The 18,689-nt window shown below is 44.1% G+C and overlaps 3 protein-coding genes across 7 annotated transcripts; all 3 read right to left on the reverse strand.

Annotated features, from left to right (window-relative positions):
* Positions 1–14: 14 nt before the first annotated feature.
* On the reverse strand, positions 15–10,343 carry recql5 (RecQ helicase-like 5). 2 transcript variants are annotated; one of them, XM_018756968.2, is made up of 20 exons: positions 10,084–10,343; positions 9,317–9,438; positions 8,412–8,927; positions 7,967–8,063; positions 7,697–7,808; positions 7,311–7,473; positions 7,073–7,155; positions 6,718–6,939; positions 6,238–6,334; positions 5,975–6,011; positions 5,518–5,576; positions 5,212–5,285; positions 5,013–5,106; positions 4,693–4,878; positions 3,264–3,820; positions 3,106–3,154; positions 2,706–2,945; positions 1,870–1,942; positions 1,021–1,080; positions 15–91 (listed from the first exon to the last, which is right to left on the reverse strand). In XM_018756968.2, the coding sequence occupies exons 1-20, from the start codon at positions 10,175–10,177 to the stop codon at positions 84–86; spliced, it is 2,943 nt and encodes a 980-aa protein (XP_018612484.2). In that variant the 5' UTR covers positions 10,178–10,343; the 3' UTR covers positions 15–83. The 2 variants fall into 2 exon arrangements, with proteins under 2 accessions (XP_018612484.2, XP_018612476.2); XM_018756960.2 differs by lacking the exon at positions 15–91 and having other exon boundaries at positions 98–1,080; positions 10,084–10,342.
* Positions 10,344–11,146: 803 nt separating this feature from the next.
* On the reverse strand, positions 11,147–15,498 carry LOC108936828 (butyrophilin subfamily 1 member A1). 3 transcript variants are annotated; one of them, XM_029253945.1, is made up of 11 exons: positions 15,128–15,498; positions 14,835–15,035; positions 14,254–14,337; positions 14,009–14,107; positions 13,792–13,893; positions 13,131–13,280; positions 12,520–12,657; positions 12,386–12,437; positions 12,273–12,299; positions 12,120–12,146; positions 11,147–11,955 (listed from the first exon to the last, which is right to left on the reverse strand). In XM_029253945.1, the coding sequence occupies exons 3-11, from the start codon at positions 14,314–14,316 to the stop codon at positions 11,396–11,398; spliced, it is 1,218 nt and encodes a 405-aa protein (XP_029109778.1). In that variant the 5' UTR covers positions 14,317–14,337; positions 14,835–15,035; positions 15,128–15,498; the 3' UTR covers positions 11,147–11,395. The 3 variants fall into 3 exon arrangements, with proteins under 3 accessions (XP_029109778.1, XP_018611944.2, XP_018611964.2); XM_018756428.2 differs by lacking the exon at positions 14,835–15,035 and having other exon boundaries at positions 15,128–15,497; XM_018756448.2 differs by lacking the exons at positions 14,835–15,035; positions 15,128–15,498 and adding an exon at positions 14,705–14,726.
* A 715-nt stretch (positions 15,499–16,213) lies between these two features.
* On the reverse strand, positions 16,214–18,485 carry LOC108937339 (histone H3.3). 2 transcript variants are annotated; one of them, XM_018757197.1, is made up of 4 exons: positions 18,392–18,485; positions 17,477–17,612; positions 17,199–17,352; positions 16,214–17,090 (listed from the first exon to the last, which is right to left on the reverse strand). In XM_018757197.1, exons 2-4 carry the CDS (start codon positions 17,602–17,604, stop codon positions 16,962–16,964), a joined length of 411 nt encoding a protein of 136 aa, XP_018612713.1. In that variant the 5' UTR covers positions 17,605–17,612; positions 18,392–18,485; the 3' UTR covers positions 16,214–16,961. The 2 variants fall into 2 exon arrangements, with proteins under 2 accessions (XP_018612713.1, XP_018612722.1); XM_018757206.2 differs by lacking the exon at positions 18,392–18,485 and adding an exon at positions 18,157–18,385.
* Positions 18,486–18,689: the final 204 nt, after the last annotated feature.

Raw genomic sequence — 18,689 nt, forward strand, 5'->3', positions numbered from 1 at the left:
CTCCATGGAAACGAGAGTTATACATCCCTTCTTCGGCTTCAGGGATGAGGGGGTCATAGTAGGACACAGCTAATTTTATATTGTCAGCAAACTACAATGTAGAACAGAGGATGCATTCAAGTGTCATTTTTATTAGACAACTGGTTCTTACTTTTTTATAATTAAGAAACAGCATGTATATCAAACCACTTTTTAATCAATGTTCCCTGTAACCATTGTATTACAACAGCCTAATACTCTTTGGGTTGGAGAAAAGGCCATCCAGCAGCATTAATGTTCACATAAACACAGCAGCTCTCCCTGATAATACCAATGCAGCAGTATGGCAATGCATCTACGTTACTATACTTTTAAACACAAAAAGTGAGCTAATAAAACAAAATTAAGAGCCTATATTTTTCATATACTGTAGTTGTAACAAAAATGTAACTTCCCTGAGAAAAAGAAAAAAAACTAATTCATCTAAAGAAAATAAAATATAAAAAACAAAGTCAGAGAAATTCTTCATGCCCAGCTAGCTGAATGACACCCCATTTCATGTATACTATTTGCATTTGAATCCAGTTGAGATGCACAGAAAGCCCACCGCTGTTAGCAACTAGAAAGAAGGGGCCATCTGAGCACATCGACTTCCCTTCTGTAGGAACTTGCAGCTCCATGCAGTGAAACCTGCTTCTGTAAATTTATGCACACTGTCGCATTGCATTAGAACTCCTGTGGACATAGCATCAGTGCCAGAAGCTGTATCTGCCCCACTTCTGACTACCTCTTGTTTGCTAAAGTCTATATAAGGGCTGTCCTTCAGTTTTAGGAGTAAGAAAGGAAGGGGGCAGAGCAGCAAGAACTTGTGACAAGGAAACAGCATTCTGGATTCAGGAATATGGGGAAAATTCAGGAATTTGATGTTGGATGAGAGGAGCTAGAAGGGATGTGGCCCGTGACTTTGGTTCTGTCCTGTTTCCAAACTGCTCTCACTGTTGATGCAGGTGGACCTACTCAGAGGTAGCCAGTCAGACTCACTCTTGCAGAGTTGGACTTTACTGAAGAACTTCTCGATTATGCGTCCAGCTTCGGCTTTCACTGAACGTGGGGGGGGAAAAAAAAAAAAATACACCTGGTGAACAAGTGTTCTGTAGAGGTCATACTCAGAAACACACAGCACACTGACAGGATCATTTCCACCTGCATTTTACTTGTCAACTTATCGAAGGCTTATTGCCCCACACATGACTTTAACTAGGACCTTTGAAATACTATACTCTTAAATTATAGAAAAATTGAAATTTACAACATTCACTGGCTACTTTATTAGGTAGAACAGCTCATTAATACATGCTTATCCAGACAGCAAATCATAAGGCCGCACTCAATACAGATAGTCCTTGACGTAGGACATATGCTGGGTTAATTACGGTAACCCAACGGGTGGCACAGTGGCACAGCGAGTAGCGCTCTGTCTCACAGCACCAGGGTGGGGTGAGAGAATGTGGGTTCGATCCCCGCTCAGTCTGTGTGGAGTTTGCATGTTCTCCCCGCGTCTGCGTGGCCTTCCTCCCACAGTCCAAAGATGCTGTTCAGGTTCCCCCATAGTGTGTGAGTGACATAGAGAGTGTGTTCCACTGATGTATGGATGAATGACCCAGTGTAAGTAGTGTATCTAGCAGTGTAAGTCACCTTGGTGAATAAGATGTGTGGGCTAGTAACACTACATAGTATCCATTGTAAGTTGCTTTGGAGAAAAGTATCTGCTAAGTGAATAAATGTAAACCTAGACTTAATTACATTTCTTATTGATTTGGTCAGTGTGTATCAGTAACTGCACTGTATTTATCAAAACATAGCTGATCATAGCCCCTCAGAAAAACCAACCTTGGCTCCTCCCACAATTCCTTCTTTTTGCCAGCAGGTGAGACAGGAAGCGGGCAAATGACTTGAACAAGTCCTGTAAGTGAGAAAATGCTGGTACATTCATATCCTTAGATATTACAAAATTACAGACCATATATTGCATATCCTCAACTCATGAACAAAGCTGGAACAAGAAGTCTGTTAACTAACTTTGTTCATTGCTACTAACATTTAGATTTACTTTCATCACTGTAACTTTGTTCATACTTGTTAAGTCCAAAATCAGTTTAATACCCAAATCACAATCCATAAAAGTTTAATGCTGACATCCCCAGATTTATTAATGGGTTAAGTTCTGTAATAACTTCATATGATAACGCAATAAAGTCTGTGCGACTCAAACACAGGTGGCATTTGCCTCACTACAAACTGAATATCTATAATTTTCTGGGAAAAAAAATACCTGAATTATTCATGTATCTTTGAAAATTCATAATTTGACTGACTGCAACATGAGATGAGTACAGATTCTCAGCTTTGCTGCCTATGCCATTGATATTGCAATCTAATATAAAGGCTATAACGAGAGTAAACATTAACAAGTACCTGTCTCCTTTTTTTTGACGACGAAGTGAGGTAATACAAGATGTTATGATAAATTGTATTACTACAGAGTCCTGTGTATCTATGGAGCTTCTTTGTGCTGATGACCTGGTTTAATATACTTTTATAAATACTTCTATAACTCATAGATTACTTATATACCATCAGCATTTATGAGTCTACTAAATAAATTAAGTAATGAGCACATGAACAACTTTGTGGTTACGAAACAAAGATCACGGCTTCCATCTTACCTTGTTGGCAAACTTGCCCTGAGCATACAGTGGATCCAGGCAGCGAACCACGATGTCAGCCACCTCCTTCAGAGACACTGGATTCTGGGGGGCTTTTAGTACCCCTGAGCTCACTTTACTTTGCCTGCTTTCCTGCATCCCAGGGTCAAAGGTCACTCGCTTCATGCTGTCCCGCTGCTTTCGGCAACGTTTGGCCTCTGGCGGATGCTCACCCTCTGTGCAGTATTTATCCTCAAATGGCTATCATGACCCAAAAAAAAAAAAAAAAAAGGTGAGAATCTCATAATGCTGTTTTTGGTTATTGTTATCACACTGTCATCAACCTTACAAGTGTCACTAATAATCATCCTACATTAATGATTTCTTCATGTAATTTTGTCAATTATTAAACTTACTGCACCTTCTGTACTGACTCCTTATCCAAGGCTTCTCCTACAGACTCATCTTCACTGTAAACAGAGAATTAAACAGAAAAATGGTAGCACAGAAATCTGAAGTGCAAATTAATGGGCTGTTTGGATCCCTGTACTGAAGGATGACAAAATGAGATAACCCTACCCTAGATGCCTGGTGGTTTTTTCTGCCTCTGACAGGGGCCCTTCTGTGCCGAGAGCATCCTCAGTAGTAGAGACACTACCCACAGCAACAGATTTTGGTGAAGGGGTTGCAATCTGTCTGTTAGGAGCCTTCTCAATTTCCTGGTTCTCCTTCCTACCTTCTGGTTTCTTCTGAAAGTAGTGCGAGATAGAGAGGGAGTGGCGAGCTGCCTCAGCCAGCTTGACTTGCTTTCTGCTTGGGGCTTTGCCAGTTTTCTTGGTGGGGCTGCTCAGAGAAGCAGAAGCCCCAGCCTTGGTTGGGGAGGACATCGCTACAGGGTTTGTCTTTGGCTGCCTCGTTTCCAGCTTTGTCTGTTTCTCCCCCTCACTTGCAGATCCATCAGAGCCAAAAGAGAAGTCCATTTCTAGGGCTTGGGAGCTCTCCTTAGTTTCTTTTTCGTTGGCTCTTTGACTTCTCCCAGGTGCAGATTCACCCTGGCCAGATCCTAGAAGTTTAATAGCTACCTGCAAGGGGTTGGAGGAACCACGAAGACCCACCCCAACTCGTTTGCGCTTCATCTGTGCAGAGAGGGAAACAGACAATTGTGAGATAGAAAGATAGATACCTTATTAATCCCCAAGGGCACTGCATGAGGCTACAGCAGCATACTTGCAACAAAGGATTGTCAAAATACACTGTAGTAAACAGAAATCACATTAAGAAAACTATAGCAGTGCTCAAACAGACAGCATTGCTATACATATAAATAATTAAATAATATAGACAGTCCAGCTCCACTCCGACAGTAAGTGTTTAGTTCTACCACAACAGCCAGAGGACTCATTATAGCGCCTAATGGCTGATGGCAGGAATGACTTCAGGTGGCACTCTTTGGAACACACCACTGAACCAGCTTGTTGCAGAAAATGTTCTTCTGTTCAGGCAGGAAGGCATGCAGAAGGTGACAGTCAGTTCCTATAATTAGGGCTTTGTTAACAGTCCCTCCCTGCACCATTTCCACAGTCCAGCCTAAATCCAGGACTGAGACAGTAATTTCTATCCGGGTAATATTTATGGCATCAGCTAGACATGCCATTGCATAAAACTGCACAGAGGATTGCACCCACTACAGCAGACCTTTAAAACAGCCGAAACAATAATATGTGTATTCCAAAAGACCCGATAAAAGCGGACCTCTGGCCATTGCTGTCCAGAACCTCTGTGTTGCTAGACTTCTCCATGCTGTTGTCCAAGTGTACTTCCAGGTACATATACATCCCCAACCACCTCCACTTCCGCTCCATCACTGGTCCCTGAATACTTCCAGACCTCAGTCTCCATTGTTTTGAAAAAAGTTCAGCTGTATTTTTCTTAAAATTTAGATTAAACACAGATTCATGTGGATGAAGACTTTATCCGGAGAAAAGATAAGTAAAAATAATTGTCCTACCGAGTACAGCTGAGAGGCTAGTGTAAAACCCATAGGCTCGTCAGCTGAGGAGGATGGGACAGAGGATGTGTCATCACTGGCATGAGATTGGGATAGCTCCCCTCCACTGTCACTGAGGTTGCCCCCCTTCACCACCTTTTCAGGGCTTGACTCATCCCCAATCTCAGCCTTTTTCATCTCTGATACCTGGAAAAGTTGAGGAATGACACACTTGGGCTTCACAAGTGTACATAAAGCATAACTGTCATAAATGCCTGGAATTCAGAGGGAATGAAGTCTGGCTGCACACTTGTAATACACAGACAAACTGATCAATCCACCCTTTTCAGCACAGCTGCCTTGTACAAGTTTGCAGACTTGCTGGCTCTGAAGATCTCGTGCTCAATGTCCAAAGCCAACGATTGCACATCAGAACTAAGAAGAGAAGGGGACAGAGATGGTAAAAAAAGAGAAAGTGCCACAAGTTGTACAACATGAGAAAATACTGCTTGTTGTCATTCTATCACTTTGTGAAAGCACCTGGCTGTATCTGCTGCACCTCCCTGGTGGCTTTTCAAGGCACTTTCCAAGAGGGAAAAGCAGTGCTCTCGAGCCTGAAATCCAGAGAAACATTTTATCCATCGTTGCATCCAAACATATGTGAGCTAAAAGCACTTGTCTCACTTCCAGTGGAAAAAATACTGACATTGACAAACCCCCCCAAAATGCAGTATTCATAATGTTGTTTTTCTCATCATCACCAGTTATGTAATGTAAAGTTCAGTTATGCAAAAAAGTGTTAAAAAAAAAAAAGTATAAGACACAACAGAGGCAAAGTTTGATCACCTTGACCGTTAGCTTGGGGATTCGCTGACTTCTAGCCTCCAAGATAGGACAGTCAGCATCTGCCAACAGAGAGATACAATGGGCATGATATTTCCTTCATTTACTTTAGCCTGGTCAATGAGATCGGTCATCATTATTAATGCACTTCCTGTTTTTCCGCTTCTTAATATCACTGTTTCCGAGGAACAATACTGCTGAAAATTAACAAAAGGAAAAGAATTATTACAATTATTAAATTTATCAAGCAGCACAGAAACGCTGCAATGTTGATGACTATGAAATCCCATAAACGCAAATGAGCTATATAAAGCACAAAATCTGTCCTTCAGGATACAGGCTCTGCAGTTATCGCCAATGAAAATGAACCTAACATCCTTTTCATAAGGACAAAGGAGAATAAAGTTCATACAAGGGTACACGGCACAGTAGCGCTGCAGTGTTCATGCACACAACTCACCTGGTAGAACAAACTTCTCTTTTGGTGCGCTGGCACCCTGCAATAAGAGAAACATAGATGGGAAATAAGAAAAGAACACGACAAATATATGGGAAATAAAAATGCACTAATTAATCCCGGGGGAACACATTCATGAGTAACACTGATGTTCCACAACTGTGCAGGACTCATACTCAATTTGATGTATTCTCAGAGACCAACATGTCTGTTTTCGTAGCTCAAGCAGAAGGCAGGTGTCATTTAAATTATTCAGCATGGCTCACCTTGCGCAAGTTCATTTGCTTTTTGAAAAACTCCCCAAACTCCTTATTCCGCTTTTCTGAGTCGTCCTCCACTTTTCCCTCCCATTCCTCATCGTACCTGGGAACGAAAGGGAAAAACCAAGGTCACAATGAACACGGGGACTGGGATGGCAGTGGGATACTATGGTATCAGCAGACAAGTTATAAAGCAAGGTGAATTGAAGATTTAAACATGATGATAATTATAAAAGTAAATGGAAAGTAGATAGACATGACATTAGTATTATAAAACATAAGTGAACACATCAGGACAAGACAAGAATACTTACAGTTAAAAGGTTAAACACTCACGTGAGGCACAACGCACATTGGCGCAGCTGACACAAGTAAAAAACTGCTAGACATTGAACCTGCAGCCTTTTGGTCATAATGTGAACCTCTTGACAAAAGAAACACCCCAATTCCCTCAAACAAACTCATGAACCCTCAAGCCTGACTCACCGCTCAAAGCCATAGCCCTTCCTTCCCCCAGCATACAACTCAGCGTCAAACCCAAAAGGGCCCCTGGGCTCCTTGCTCTGTGCTGGTCCTGTTGTAGTGCTCAAGCGATTTGCAGCTTCTAGCTGGGCCCGAACTGCCTTTGGATCGCGGCAGAAATCGCAGGCGCCGGCACAGTTAGGCTTCTGGTCCCCAAAGTACTTGGAAATGGTGGCATGTCGACATCTGGAGGACAACCAAATCGCAGGTCAGACTGTGCTGGGTTACAGAGGTACATATAAAAGCAGAAATGTTCTAGAGTACCAGGGGCGACACACAACCCAGCAGTTAGTGGCTCTATGTGGACCTGGACTCTCACCCTTCCTGTTCACAGAAAGCCACCATAGCCTCAAAGTCTACCATGGCAACCTTATCGTGCTCCTTCTCTGAGCCACGCTTCTCCTGGGGAGACAAAGAGGCAACCAAAGGGATTGTAAACAATATAATTCCAGTCATCATTTATAATTTAAAGCTTTGGTATGTTTTTTCCTGTCATCTCATAGCTTCTCTAAATTCTTTAACTGCTCAAGTAATGTAACAGAAACACTGCCTCTCACCTGAGTACGGGCCACTTCCTTCTGGATCAAGAACCTGATTTGGTTCTGATCTTGGACAGAATAGTAAACCCGGCACAAGGAGGGGAGCCCATCGCGTCCAGCACGGCCTGACTCCTGGTAGTAACTCGCCAGGGATTTGGCCAAGTTCCAGTGCACAACAAATCTATCGAACAAAAACCTGCCATCACTATTATCAACATTTAATAATTATGACTACTACTACCACCACCACCAAACTAATTTTCACAAATCCAGTTCTTAACCACCATTCCCCAGCAGCTCCACAGCAGGAAACATTTTCTGAACTCTAATCAGCTTCTGTTTTAGTCCAGCTTTCTAGTCAGACCTGCAGCTCAGAAGCCTTTTAATGATTTTATTTGTCTCACCTGACATTGGCTTTGTCCACACCCATACCAAAGCTGATGGTGGCCACAATAACAGGCACCTTCCCCTGCATCCAATCATTCTGAGCATCTGTACGATCAGCTGCCTTCAGACCTGTCTCAGAACAAACCAGTTATAAGCCTTAGTCAAATCCTTGCAACAAACAACTAAGACCTCTTTGTGGAACTCACGTGGACAGACTTTCAGTCAAAAGTCCAGTTCCTTAACCACTACACTCCCTGTTGCCCAGTGTACTGCAGCAGCGGATTCACCTGCATGGTAAGGCTTGGCTAGGACTCCAAGCAACGTCAGCTGGTGAGCCACCTCTTCACAGCTGTGTCTGGTGCGACAGTAAATGATCCCACAGCCCTTGAAAATAAGAAAAACAGACAGAGAAAATATGACAAAACAGCCAAAGACACAATGAAGGAGACTGACCCAACTAATGCTGACAGCTTCACAAGTATTATTTTGTTGGCCGAACTCCCAAAAGCACAAGCTAATATGAGATACTTCGCTGGTATTTGGAAATGTTAGTTATCTAATTTCCCCACTTTCAGCTTTAGGAGAAAGGTAGAAAGTTTAGTTCCAAGAACCACCCTCAGATTGATTCTTTGGCTGATCCTCTGCTTACATCCTCAAATATTTTTCACATACAATACCTTGCTTTCAGACACAGACACTCTGTAATATACAATCACGAGAGTGCATACACACCTTCTCCGCAGAGCTTCCACCCAAAGCTTTCACAATGAAAGTGTGCAGATGTCCATACTGGTCTGGCACCAACTCCCTGTAGATGATGTCATAGTGCAGGTTGCTGCGGAAGACAGGAGTGGAAAAAGAAAGCGGGGAGCGGAGACGCAGTGCGCGGCAGATGTCCTCCCGCACCCTGGCAGGTGCCGTTGCAGTAAGCGCCAGGCAGGGCACTCCAGACAGAAGCCCTCGCAGTTCACCCAGTTTCAGGTAGTCTGGCCGGAAGTCATGGCCCCACTGTGACACACAGTGTGCCTCATCGACTGCCAGATAGGACACTAGGCCACGAGAGCTCAGTCCTGACAGGCATGGCTGGAAGGAGGCTGAGCTCAGCATCTCTGGAGTTACATACAGCAGCTTTAGTCGGGGGCTCTCGCACTGGAGGTCTGCCAGGATGAGGCCACGCTCGCGGGGTGGCAGCTTGGAGTTAATTGAGCAGGCTGGAATGTTCCGGGACCGCAGCTGCTCCACCTGGTCCTGTCACGGGAAGGGGAAAGCGGGGGCACCGTAAACAGACTGACATTTTGTATTAGACAGTATTACTACCTTACATGCATTCCTCTCAAAAAACCTTGAACCATAAAAATAGTTTCAAAAGTGGGGGGGAAAAAAAAAATAAAAAAAACAACTCTACAGTCATGTGAAAAGAAGTAAACATGTTCACTGCGGGATAATTCAAGTTCTGGGTTATTCACAATACAAAGAGTCAATTTCCATGTAAGAAAACTACAAATATCATATCGTTTCAGAAAGAAGACATAGTTTCAAATGCTTGCTCGACCCATTCTCTCTGAAATCTGTTATAAATACAGCATGCAGCTCCTAACAGTTTGTCCAGGGACAGCAGTATGTTTACATTGTCCAACCTGAATAAGGGCAATAAGTGGTGATATGACCAGGGTGATGCCAGAAGCCAGTAAGGCAGGTAGCTGGTAGCACAGAGACTTCCCTGCACCCGTGGGCATGCACACAAACACATCCTGGTCACCTGCCATCAGAAATACAACATCACACACTGCAATGGTATAAAAATACACACCCCATATGTATAGTGTGGCAGAGTGTGTGTGTATCATGTGTATAGGATTACACACAACATACATATATGTATTATTTACAGTGTGCATAGACGGTACATACAGTATATCACCTGTGTGTCTATATGTATGTGTACCAATGTTTTTAAATTACTGAAAGCTCATAAATCAAAAAAAAAAAAAATCATTTGTTCAACACCTGACATTCATTGCAATACAAATACTAAATGAAAAAAAGTTAGTGAGATTCAACTTGACGTGAGTTTCATTTACACGTCATCAATATTTCAAAACCATGATAATCATTGTTGTAAGCTGAGTTTTTTTTTTTTTAAAGGCATTTTACACACAAATTCCTGGTTATGAGTCCAGTACAGTGTGCACGCGCATGTACACACACACACACACACACACTGTGCGATGGATCTGCGTCAGTCACACACAGGCCAAGGCTCCCGGTGTGACGTCAGAAATGTCGAATAAGTAAAAATACTGTACAAAGAAACTGCGATCACTTCCCACCCACAGCTTCCAACTGAACAAGTGTGACAGGAGGATCACCTTCGGAAAAGAGAAGTTTACTCCCTTCTTATTACCTTTCACAATCGCTTTAACGGCGTCCTCCTGCTGCTGAGATCGGAACCTGTCAAACCCGAAGTGGGTTTTTAATGCTCCATGTATTGAAGTCATCGCTGTCTGCTTCGGGACTCCCAGGACTCAGCAGCAAACTCTGTCGTTATACATCATCAAAGCTCGGGCGCGTTTGAATGACATCACAGAGAGCGCGAGCGGAGCGGAACGGAGCAGCAGGCAAAGCTCCTGAGCCGCAAATACTAGAAATGGGCACCGCGTTTCATTTACGTGCCATTTCACACCAACACTTGGTTGATTGTTTCACATCCCAGTCACTCTATGTGAAAAAAGCATCCAACATGTTTTAACGATGAGTAAAATAAGCACGCAGCAGTAGTAGTGCGAGGTGTTTATCGTGGTGTCCAGGCTGGCACTGAGTCAGTGGCGTGTGCAGCTCCGTCTGGCGTTTTACTCTGACTCTCATTTGAAATTAAAACAACAAGCTTGAGCATTTCTGACAGTAGTTATGATTTAATTATTTGTGTGACGAAATCCCTATTTTTCCTTTGAATTATTTACACTGAAAGACCATCTAACTTACATTATTTACCACTGTAATGTGTGTTTCAGGTTTACCTAAACAAGCCTTATATTAACTGTTTTCAAGGTTCTCTTAAAAGAAAAAAAAAAAACGTAGTTGTATACCATACTATGTTGGTGGACGAAGGAAACATTAGATTTTGTCCCCAGGCAAATATATTCAGCACATTCAGCTGTGTTTGAAAGTATGTGAAGCTCCAGTGTAGTGATATAAATACTTAAATCACGTATGTACTAGTGCTTAATCATGTTTAATCGCGTAAGTGTTTTAAGAAGTTAATGTATACGTTACAAAAAAAGTTAGAATCACGTGCAAAACACAACAGACGACCCCTAAAGTTCAAAAGTTTAGTGTGTGAAATAGAAAATTTAGAGAGCTGCTGTACACTCGACGCTTATGTACTTTCAAGAAGCCCTGTAAAGTGTTTAGGAAATTCCACTGAGTAACTAGACGAAGAAAAAAATGGGAAAAAAAGTTTTACCGTGCTTTTATTTTTCACATAAAGTGCATTGTTATTGCAGGATTAAAGCTGTTCACAAGAACAAGGTTATATTTTTTAAATCTGTGAAACTACACAGTGTGAGCTTTAAACACTAACATCTGTACCCAAGCAGGAGGGTGGACAAAATGGCTGACAGTTATTGCAAAGCGTAGCAGCTTTTACTGCAGTAATCTGAGAACATGCCGTAATTATACTGATTCTGACTGCTACTTATTGGTTGGGGGGTCATCTTTCAACCCCAGACACAGAGGCCAAGGCAACAACCGGGATCTTGGGCTCCTGCTGATCTGATCACAAGGTCGTTCACAATCTCCACCGTACCAAACAGCGGGTACAGCTCCTCAGTGAATGCTTCATTGTATGTGTAAATATGAGATTGGGTCTCCGCATTGTAGAAGGACAGCTGGCCTTCCTCGTAGTCAAGGTAGACACCCACCCTTCGAGGAATGAGGCTAGCTGGCAGAGCGGTGAAGGGCACAGTGAGCGCCTTCATCTCAGACCCTCTCTCCAGCCGCAGGGACAGGTAGCCTGAGCCCGTGTTCAGGGACTTGAAGCCCTTGCGGAGAGCCCAGGCTTTGGCCACACCCAACCTCCAGTCTCTCTCGCCCACTTCCACCTCCCAGTAGTGCCGGCCAGAGGTGAAGCCCTCTGTGCCCACTGCACACCACCAGCCATCAAAACGCTGGTGATGGTTGGGCACATCCTTCCTCTCAAAGCCACAGCGCATCTTCCTCTCATCAGGGGACAGTACCAGATCAGGGTTGGCAGTCTCTGTGTCCAGGGTCACGTCAACTAGTGGGCCGACGATAATGACAAATGAAGACAAAGTGATGGAGACAAATGAATCCAAACCATAAACTGCAACTACTGTATGTTAATGTCCTTGCCCAGTGGGGTTTGTTAAAAAGTCTCCTTGTATTTATACAAGAAAATAAAAAAAAAATATGCATAAGTACCTGCAGCTTCATGTATCCAATTCCATACTGCAAAAGGAATAAAAAAGTTGTTTTAAAAAACAACATCATCGTATACTCAAGGTTCACATTTAGAAATTCAAAAATTACACCTTTCTGCTCACTGAAAAACTGAAGAAAATCTAAATTAACTACCTGTCTGTGGAATATACCGAACGGCATCTGAAAAAAAGCAAACAACACGGAATCATTTGAAAATATTTTTAAATATTCACTGTGTATTAATTTTAATAAACCTTTAGACACACCAATGTTGTGAATCTTTTGCTTCTTGACAAGCCACTTTTGGGGAATGGCTTCCTGTAGAAAAATAAATAAGTGTGATTGTCTTGGCAAAAAATCTGAAGACCACTGTGACTCAGACTTTGCAAAAGCAAGTCACCTTGTCCAAGCCTTTGGTCAGCAAAGACCACATGACAAGCTCCATTGCCGTCAGCAAGGTGACTATCCGGCCCTTCTTCCAGCTGGTCTCTATGTCGACCAGCATTGCCACAACAGACTCCCCTGGCCATAGACTGTCCTTGAGGGGGACAGGAGAGAGTGGCTGATACCAGTACACCTGACTTCTTAAAAAGACAACAAATTGTTTAAAAATACAAATGGTTTCTTATGTAAAGCACCTTAACCAGAAGAAATTCAAAGAGAGAAAATGGATTGGTGTCTCTCAAATAAAACCCAGACACACACATACACCAAGGTTGCTTGAGGGAAATAGACAGAAGAACATAATATATCATATATATATATGTTAGTATGATTATAAGTTGCCATGGTAACCAAACAAATAAACAACATCATTCCTTGGAGTTTGTAAGGGGCTGTATGCTTTAACAGACACTTAATACTTAACAATTAAGCAGTTTTTTTTTTTTCCTGCAGCTGAGCTACAAATCCAAAAAACAAGAACCAATTAGCCACAAGTGAGATGCAGATGAGGAGTAAAACATACAAGGCCTCCCCTCCTCTTTGCTTTGGCCAATCCACTCCTCTCACCTCAGGCTGAGCCTTCAGCTTCCTGGTCCAAGCCTGGATGACCTGCTTTGCAGCGTTCTCATCTTGCTCGCTCGCCGTCTCCAGCGATTGAGACAACTGCCCACTCTGACCATGCCTCTCCGCCCAGTCACCTGTCTGCAGGGGTGTTTCCTGTGGGCCAGAAACATGCCTGCAGACCTCTACGCAGTTTACATTAGGTTCCTTCTGCTCCATTGTAGCTTAGATGTCTGTCATGGCAGGATTCAATAAATGCAATTTCAATAGTTTGAACTACTTGAAGACAGTACTGGCACAGGAGAATGATTGGAGTAATTTAGTTTTCATTTGGAGTGTACTGGATGACTTAAACCAGCTGTCTGTTTGACAAGAGAGGTGATGAAATCATGGTGGAGCACTCTGACTGGCATATGTAGGACAGCCCAGGTTAATGGGAGTTTAAGTATTGTGACAGACATTATTTTATGGTAGAGGGCACTGGTACACAGTCTCAAATTTCTGTTTGAAACTGCACTAATGGACTGGTGTGGAGCAAAATGACAGTGTTATACTTGCATGACAGAGAGGAGGTCAGAAGGTATCACAAACCAAGCAAGAGTACTCAGTCTGCCATTATGAGGATTAAAAGGCAAGGGAGATTATTAACCACTCTGTCATATAGCACCTTGTTTTCCAGCACCAAGGCCCACTCTAGGATGAAGGCTCGGCATGCGCTGGGGGACCAAACATCCTCGCAGGTCCAGATGTGCTCCAGCACATCTCCTTTCTGCATGGGGCCCAGAGGAGATGAAAAAGAATATTTTGGAACTATAACAGTAATGGTTGCAGAAAGGTGTCTACACTCCAAGGTGAGCATCGACTGACACCAACCCAACATGTACCTGGCAAACTCGGTGGAGGTCTTTAGCCAACTCCATGATGAACACCTGACTGTCCACCAGAGGTTCCTGTCTCTCATCCTTAGCCTTGTTGCGGGACTCCTTACAAAGACGGGGGTTGGGGGGGGAGACAGTTCAGTGGAAAAAGAAACGGTAAAAAGAGGAAAACAACCAGAGTGAGGGAAGAAGGACACAACCCATTGATAAAGAAAACAAAGGGCGAGTAAACAAGAGTACAAGAACCGTACCTTCATGCGGACGGTGAAGCTCTTGGCTGGTTCCACGAGAAAATGCAGACACTCCATCATCATGGCGGTGTGTCAGCAAGGTGCCTGAAGAGCACAGGAGGAGACACAGTGACACATGCTGATCGTGGCAAGAAGGATGAAGATCTGGGGCAGCACAACGAAACAGAGTGATCACTGACAGGCTGCATATTGTATCATCATGTGCTGCATGTAATGTTTCTTAAAAGAGCCGATTCAGCAAAAAGCAGACGATCAGTAATGTGATCGCTTGAAACGGCAGAAATATTTACTAGATAAATATTACAAGTCCACCGGCATCACTTTTTTGATATATTTTGGACGTCTTATACACACAGCAAAATAAAAGCACAACACATGATCCCCGCAATGCACGCGCATCACACACACGAGAGACGGAGCAAAAAGAAAAAAAAGGAGGTGTAAAACGAACAGCAGCATCCAAACCAAAGTGGACTCAACGAAAACGCAGCGGATGACTTTTCATTCTGTGGTCCAAAACCGCCCCCATCCCCCCAGCACGGCCTAAAACGTGTACGCAGTTAAAAAACACACACACGTACTGAATGAACGCAGGCGGAGACGCACACACTTCGCAGTCCTGCACGGATGTCTGCGCGCATATCTGTCCTCAGCACATCGATTGTTTACACTCTCATCTTCGGTCGGTCGGTACGGTTTACAGTCCTATTTTACGCCACAAACCCTTCAGCGCTCCCCCCCGGAGAACCTTGCCTTCCTCTCGTCTCGTCTCTCGGGAAACACTGCAGTGCAATAATAAAAAATATGACCCATCTCTTCGCGTCTTCATTGATTCTAATTTCTAGGACAGAGTGTGAGACGCAGGTAGACTAACCCGGCACTGGGTGAAGCGGCTCGGCTGTCCCCTGGTCCCTCGTCCCTCGGAGCCGGTCCGGTGCGCTTCGCTGCGGTCGCTGTGACCTTCTGTGTTCGTCTTCTGTCCGGCGGCACCGTCATCATGTCCGGAGCTCTCCGGCGGTCTTCGTCAGACTGAGCGGGCGCAGCTCGACGCCTCCTCTGCTTTCAGCACCTCAAGCGCTTTTCACAACTGCCGTCGCTCGAAATAAGAATTCCTGCGGCTCATTTTATGTTTTATTGCACACTTCTGGTTGAAACTGTTGGTTTTAGTAGCAGGTGAAATCTTGAGCCATAAGGCGAGGTAAATCATAATTACAGATGCAATTTTCATCTCTACACCACCTCGTGGTCGAATACATTCTTTGCGTCAATTACTTCGTTAAACAGTGAGTACTTCTGTAGTTTGCTTCCGCATATTTGAGCGTCTGTGGCCCAGTATCACAGGTAATTTTGCTGAATGTTATTGCTGAATCAGTACTGGTATCAAGTGGAAGGTAACAAACTAGGTTTACTTAAGAATCACAAGTCTGCAACCATGTCTCTCTTTCTCCTAATGTAATGCACAAATTGTATTTTTGCTAAGATCATGTACATCACTTGGAGAAAGTGTCTGCTAAATGAATAAATGCAAGTGTAGTGGGGCAGTGCTGCTGCCTTTGGGCCCCCAGATCGCAGGTTTGAACCCCACCTCTGGCTTATCTTAAAATTGCTCCAGTAACCTTACCCAGTTCTGTAAATAAGTATCCCAACATAGTCTCTTTGGAGGGGGGGGAAGGATGTAAAGAGTGGTGCTGCATGTTACTGTATACTACATGCTTTTAAATCCGTGGCAGCACCTGTTGTGGCTGGTATTTACATAACACTATTAGCCTAAAAGTTCTAGTTAACACTTTCATACTCAACTAAAAGCTTGTTTTACAACCCTCCCTGGCAAGTCATACGCGCGATGTGAAAGAGGCACGGTTTGATTGTTGGCCAGCATGCGAATCCCACCTAGGACAGTGTACATGCTAGGGTATCTTGTCCCATCTGATCAGAAATAATGCACACAATAAAACATGGATGCAGTTACTTGAAGGAACTTTAATACAAAGACTTTGTGACAGGAACACCTCTGTAAAATTGTAGCTGCCAAAGTTTACACTGGAATTAAAAAACGTTCAAAAATAAAAATTAAAAAAAGAAAAAAAAAATCCAGCCACAGTACCCAAGAGGTCTGCATTCTTTCACTTAGAAATTACACTAACCAAAAACAGCCCAGTTTAACAGCATACGAAGCATGCTGCATGAGTGTAGGGGAGGCCAGAGAATGATGGGCCAGGCTTGGATTATTGCAAGACTGCCTTAGCTAGAATGACCACAGCCTTCCTAAGGAAGGAGAAAATACCAGTCTTCAGAGCCGACCCTTAGCCTCATCTGCACCCCGCAGCTGCTTCCGTTGCAGACTAGTGGGTGACTTATCTTAGGGAGCTTTCCTGCACTTTCCATCTCCCATCCAAGCTGAGAACTATAGCATAGAGTACAAAACAAAAGTAAAGTTTAACAGTTACCCCATCACCCCACCACATGCAAAAAACTTAAGAGGTGTCAAGCAGCCAGCAAGCACTGCGCTCTGAGCTCAGAGCCCAAGATGAAAGCCAGCTGCCAGCTATGAGCTATCCAGGGGTCGACTATGAAACAGGTGCAGATGACAGTTAACGACACAAAAAAGGGAAGCACACGGGTCAACATTAAGTACAATGCACATTTTTGGTTCTGTGCCTCCACTGAAGGTGTCCATCCCCCTGAAGAAACTCCCCACCCCGGATTCTTTAGGCCCTCTCTCCCCTGATTCTGCGGGCGAGCTGGATGTCCTTGGGCATGATGGTCACTCTCTTGGCATGGATAGCACAGAGATTGGTGTCCTCAAAGAGTCCGACCAGGTAAGCCTCACTAGCCTCCTAAAATAAAAAAAAAAAACACAGAAAAAATTACATGAAGTTAGCAACTCAAACCTGAAAATCTGAACACTTCCAAGCCCAAAAATCCACCCGCGTCCACCCACACACCTGTAGAGCTCCAATCGCTGCGCTCTGGAACCGCAGGTCGGTCTTGAAGTCTTGAGCGATCTCTCTCACCAGCCGCTGGAAGGGCAGCTTGCGGATCAGAAGCTCCGTGGACTTCTGGTAACGCCTGATCTCTCTAAGAGCCACGGTACCGGGTCTACAAGACAATTTCAGTACAAACAGCCACAGGATCAAAATAAGTTTTAAATTAAAATGTATTATTAACTGTGTATGTTGAAAAAAAGGTCTACGTTTGAAAGTGACAAGCAGCAGATGCACACCTGTAACGATGGGGTTTCTTCACGCCGCCAGTAGAGGGCGCGCTCTTCCGCGCAGCTTTGGTGGCCAGCTGCTTCCTCGGGGCTTTCCCTCCAGTGGATTTACGAGCCGTTTGCTTGGTACGAGCCATGTCTTACCCTAAAACCACGAAACAGAGGGGGGAAAAAAACGACTTGCGTTATGGAAAACAATCCAAGCAAAGAAAATGTATTAGGAAACATCGACACTCATCGGTCCGACTCGTGTGCTTGCGCGCACCCGGTCGTCCAAATGTGAAGCAGTTTTCACTGCGATGCGCCGAAGGAAGCTGCGCGGCTGCCATTTCTGTACACGTCCAAAAAAGCCACCATATTGATCAAAAACACACGATTCCTTAATCGCTCCCGCGGTGAACTGCAGCGGGCGATGTATCTTGTATGGAAACGTTCTTTTTTTTTTTCCTGCCCGACACCTGAGCCCATCTCTGATCCAAATCAACGCTTGTAGAGACAGGTTCTGTGAACAAGCGTTAACCGCTCATTATGCTCCGCAAAAAACAACAACAACGTCAGCCATGTCTGAGCGGCCCCTCCGAGTCCACACTTCCGCTCCATTTCTCGGGCGAAGACAACGGTTAGCTAGCGCCAGTTGAAACGCAACCACTTACAATCCATAGTGGTATACATTCAGCTTAGGTACGTACCTCTGAGGATATGAACGCTAATGGGTAGTTAAACAAATCAAATGGATGGTGAATGCTGGCTACGGGAAACTCGTCTCTTAGCGCGTTGTTCTTAGAACCTCGCCGTGTGTTTGGAGACGTATCGACCGCTTGCTAATCCGCTCAGTGGGCTGAAAATCATCGAATGTATTTGGCTATAATCGACATAAAACTCTAAAAAGTGAACTTATAACCGATTCACAGTCCCCACACTTACTGTCCAAGTTACTTTCTGTTGTCCCTCGGTGTCCGTTTGGAGTGAAGTGACGTCGGGAATGATCCCCTGGCCCCGCCCCCTTGGCCCCGCCCCCCTGAACCCGCCTACATTCTCACGGCTCGTGAGGCTCGACAGGATACCCGTGTGACGTTTGAGTGCATAATGAATGACCGCTCATTCCCTGGTAACGGAGCGGCTCAATGCAGACAATCACAAGCTTTTCCCCTGAGTATTTAAAACACATTTGTTGCTGTTTTGTCTGAAAATGTATTATCATAAAAGGTACAGCTGCTGTTAT

The sequence above is a fragment of the Scleropages formosus genome, chromosome 8 (assembly GCF_900964775.1).
Source record: "Scleropages formosus chromosome 8, fSclFor1.1, whole genome shotgun sequence".
NCBI lineage: Eukaryota > Metazoa > Chordata > Actinopteri > Osteoglossiformes > Osteoglossidae > Scleropages > Scleropages formosus.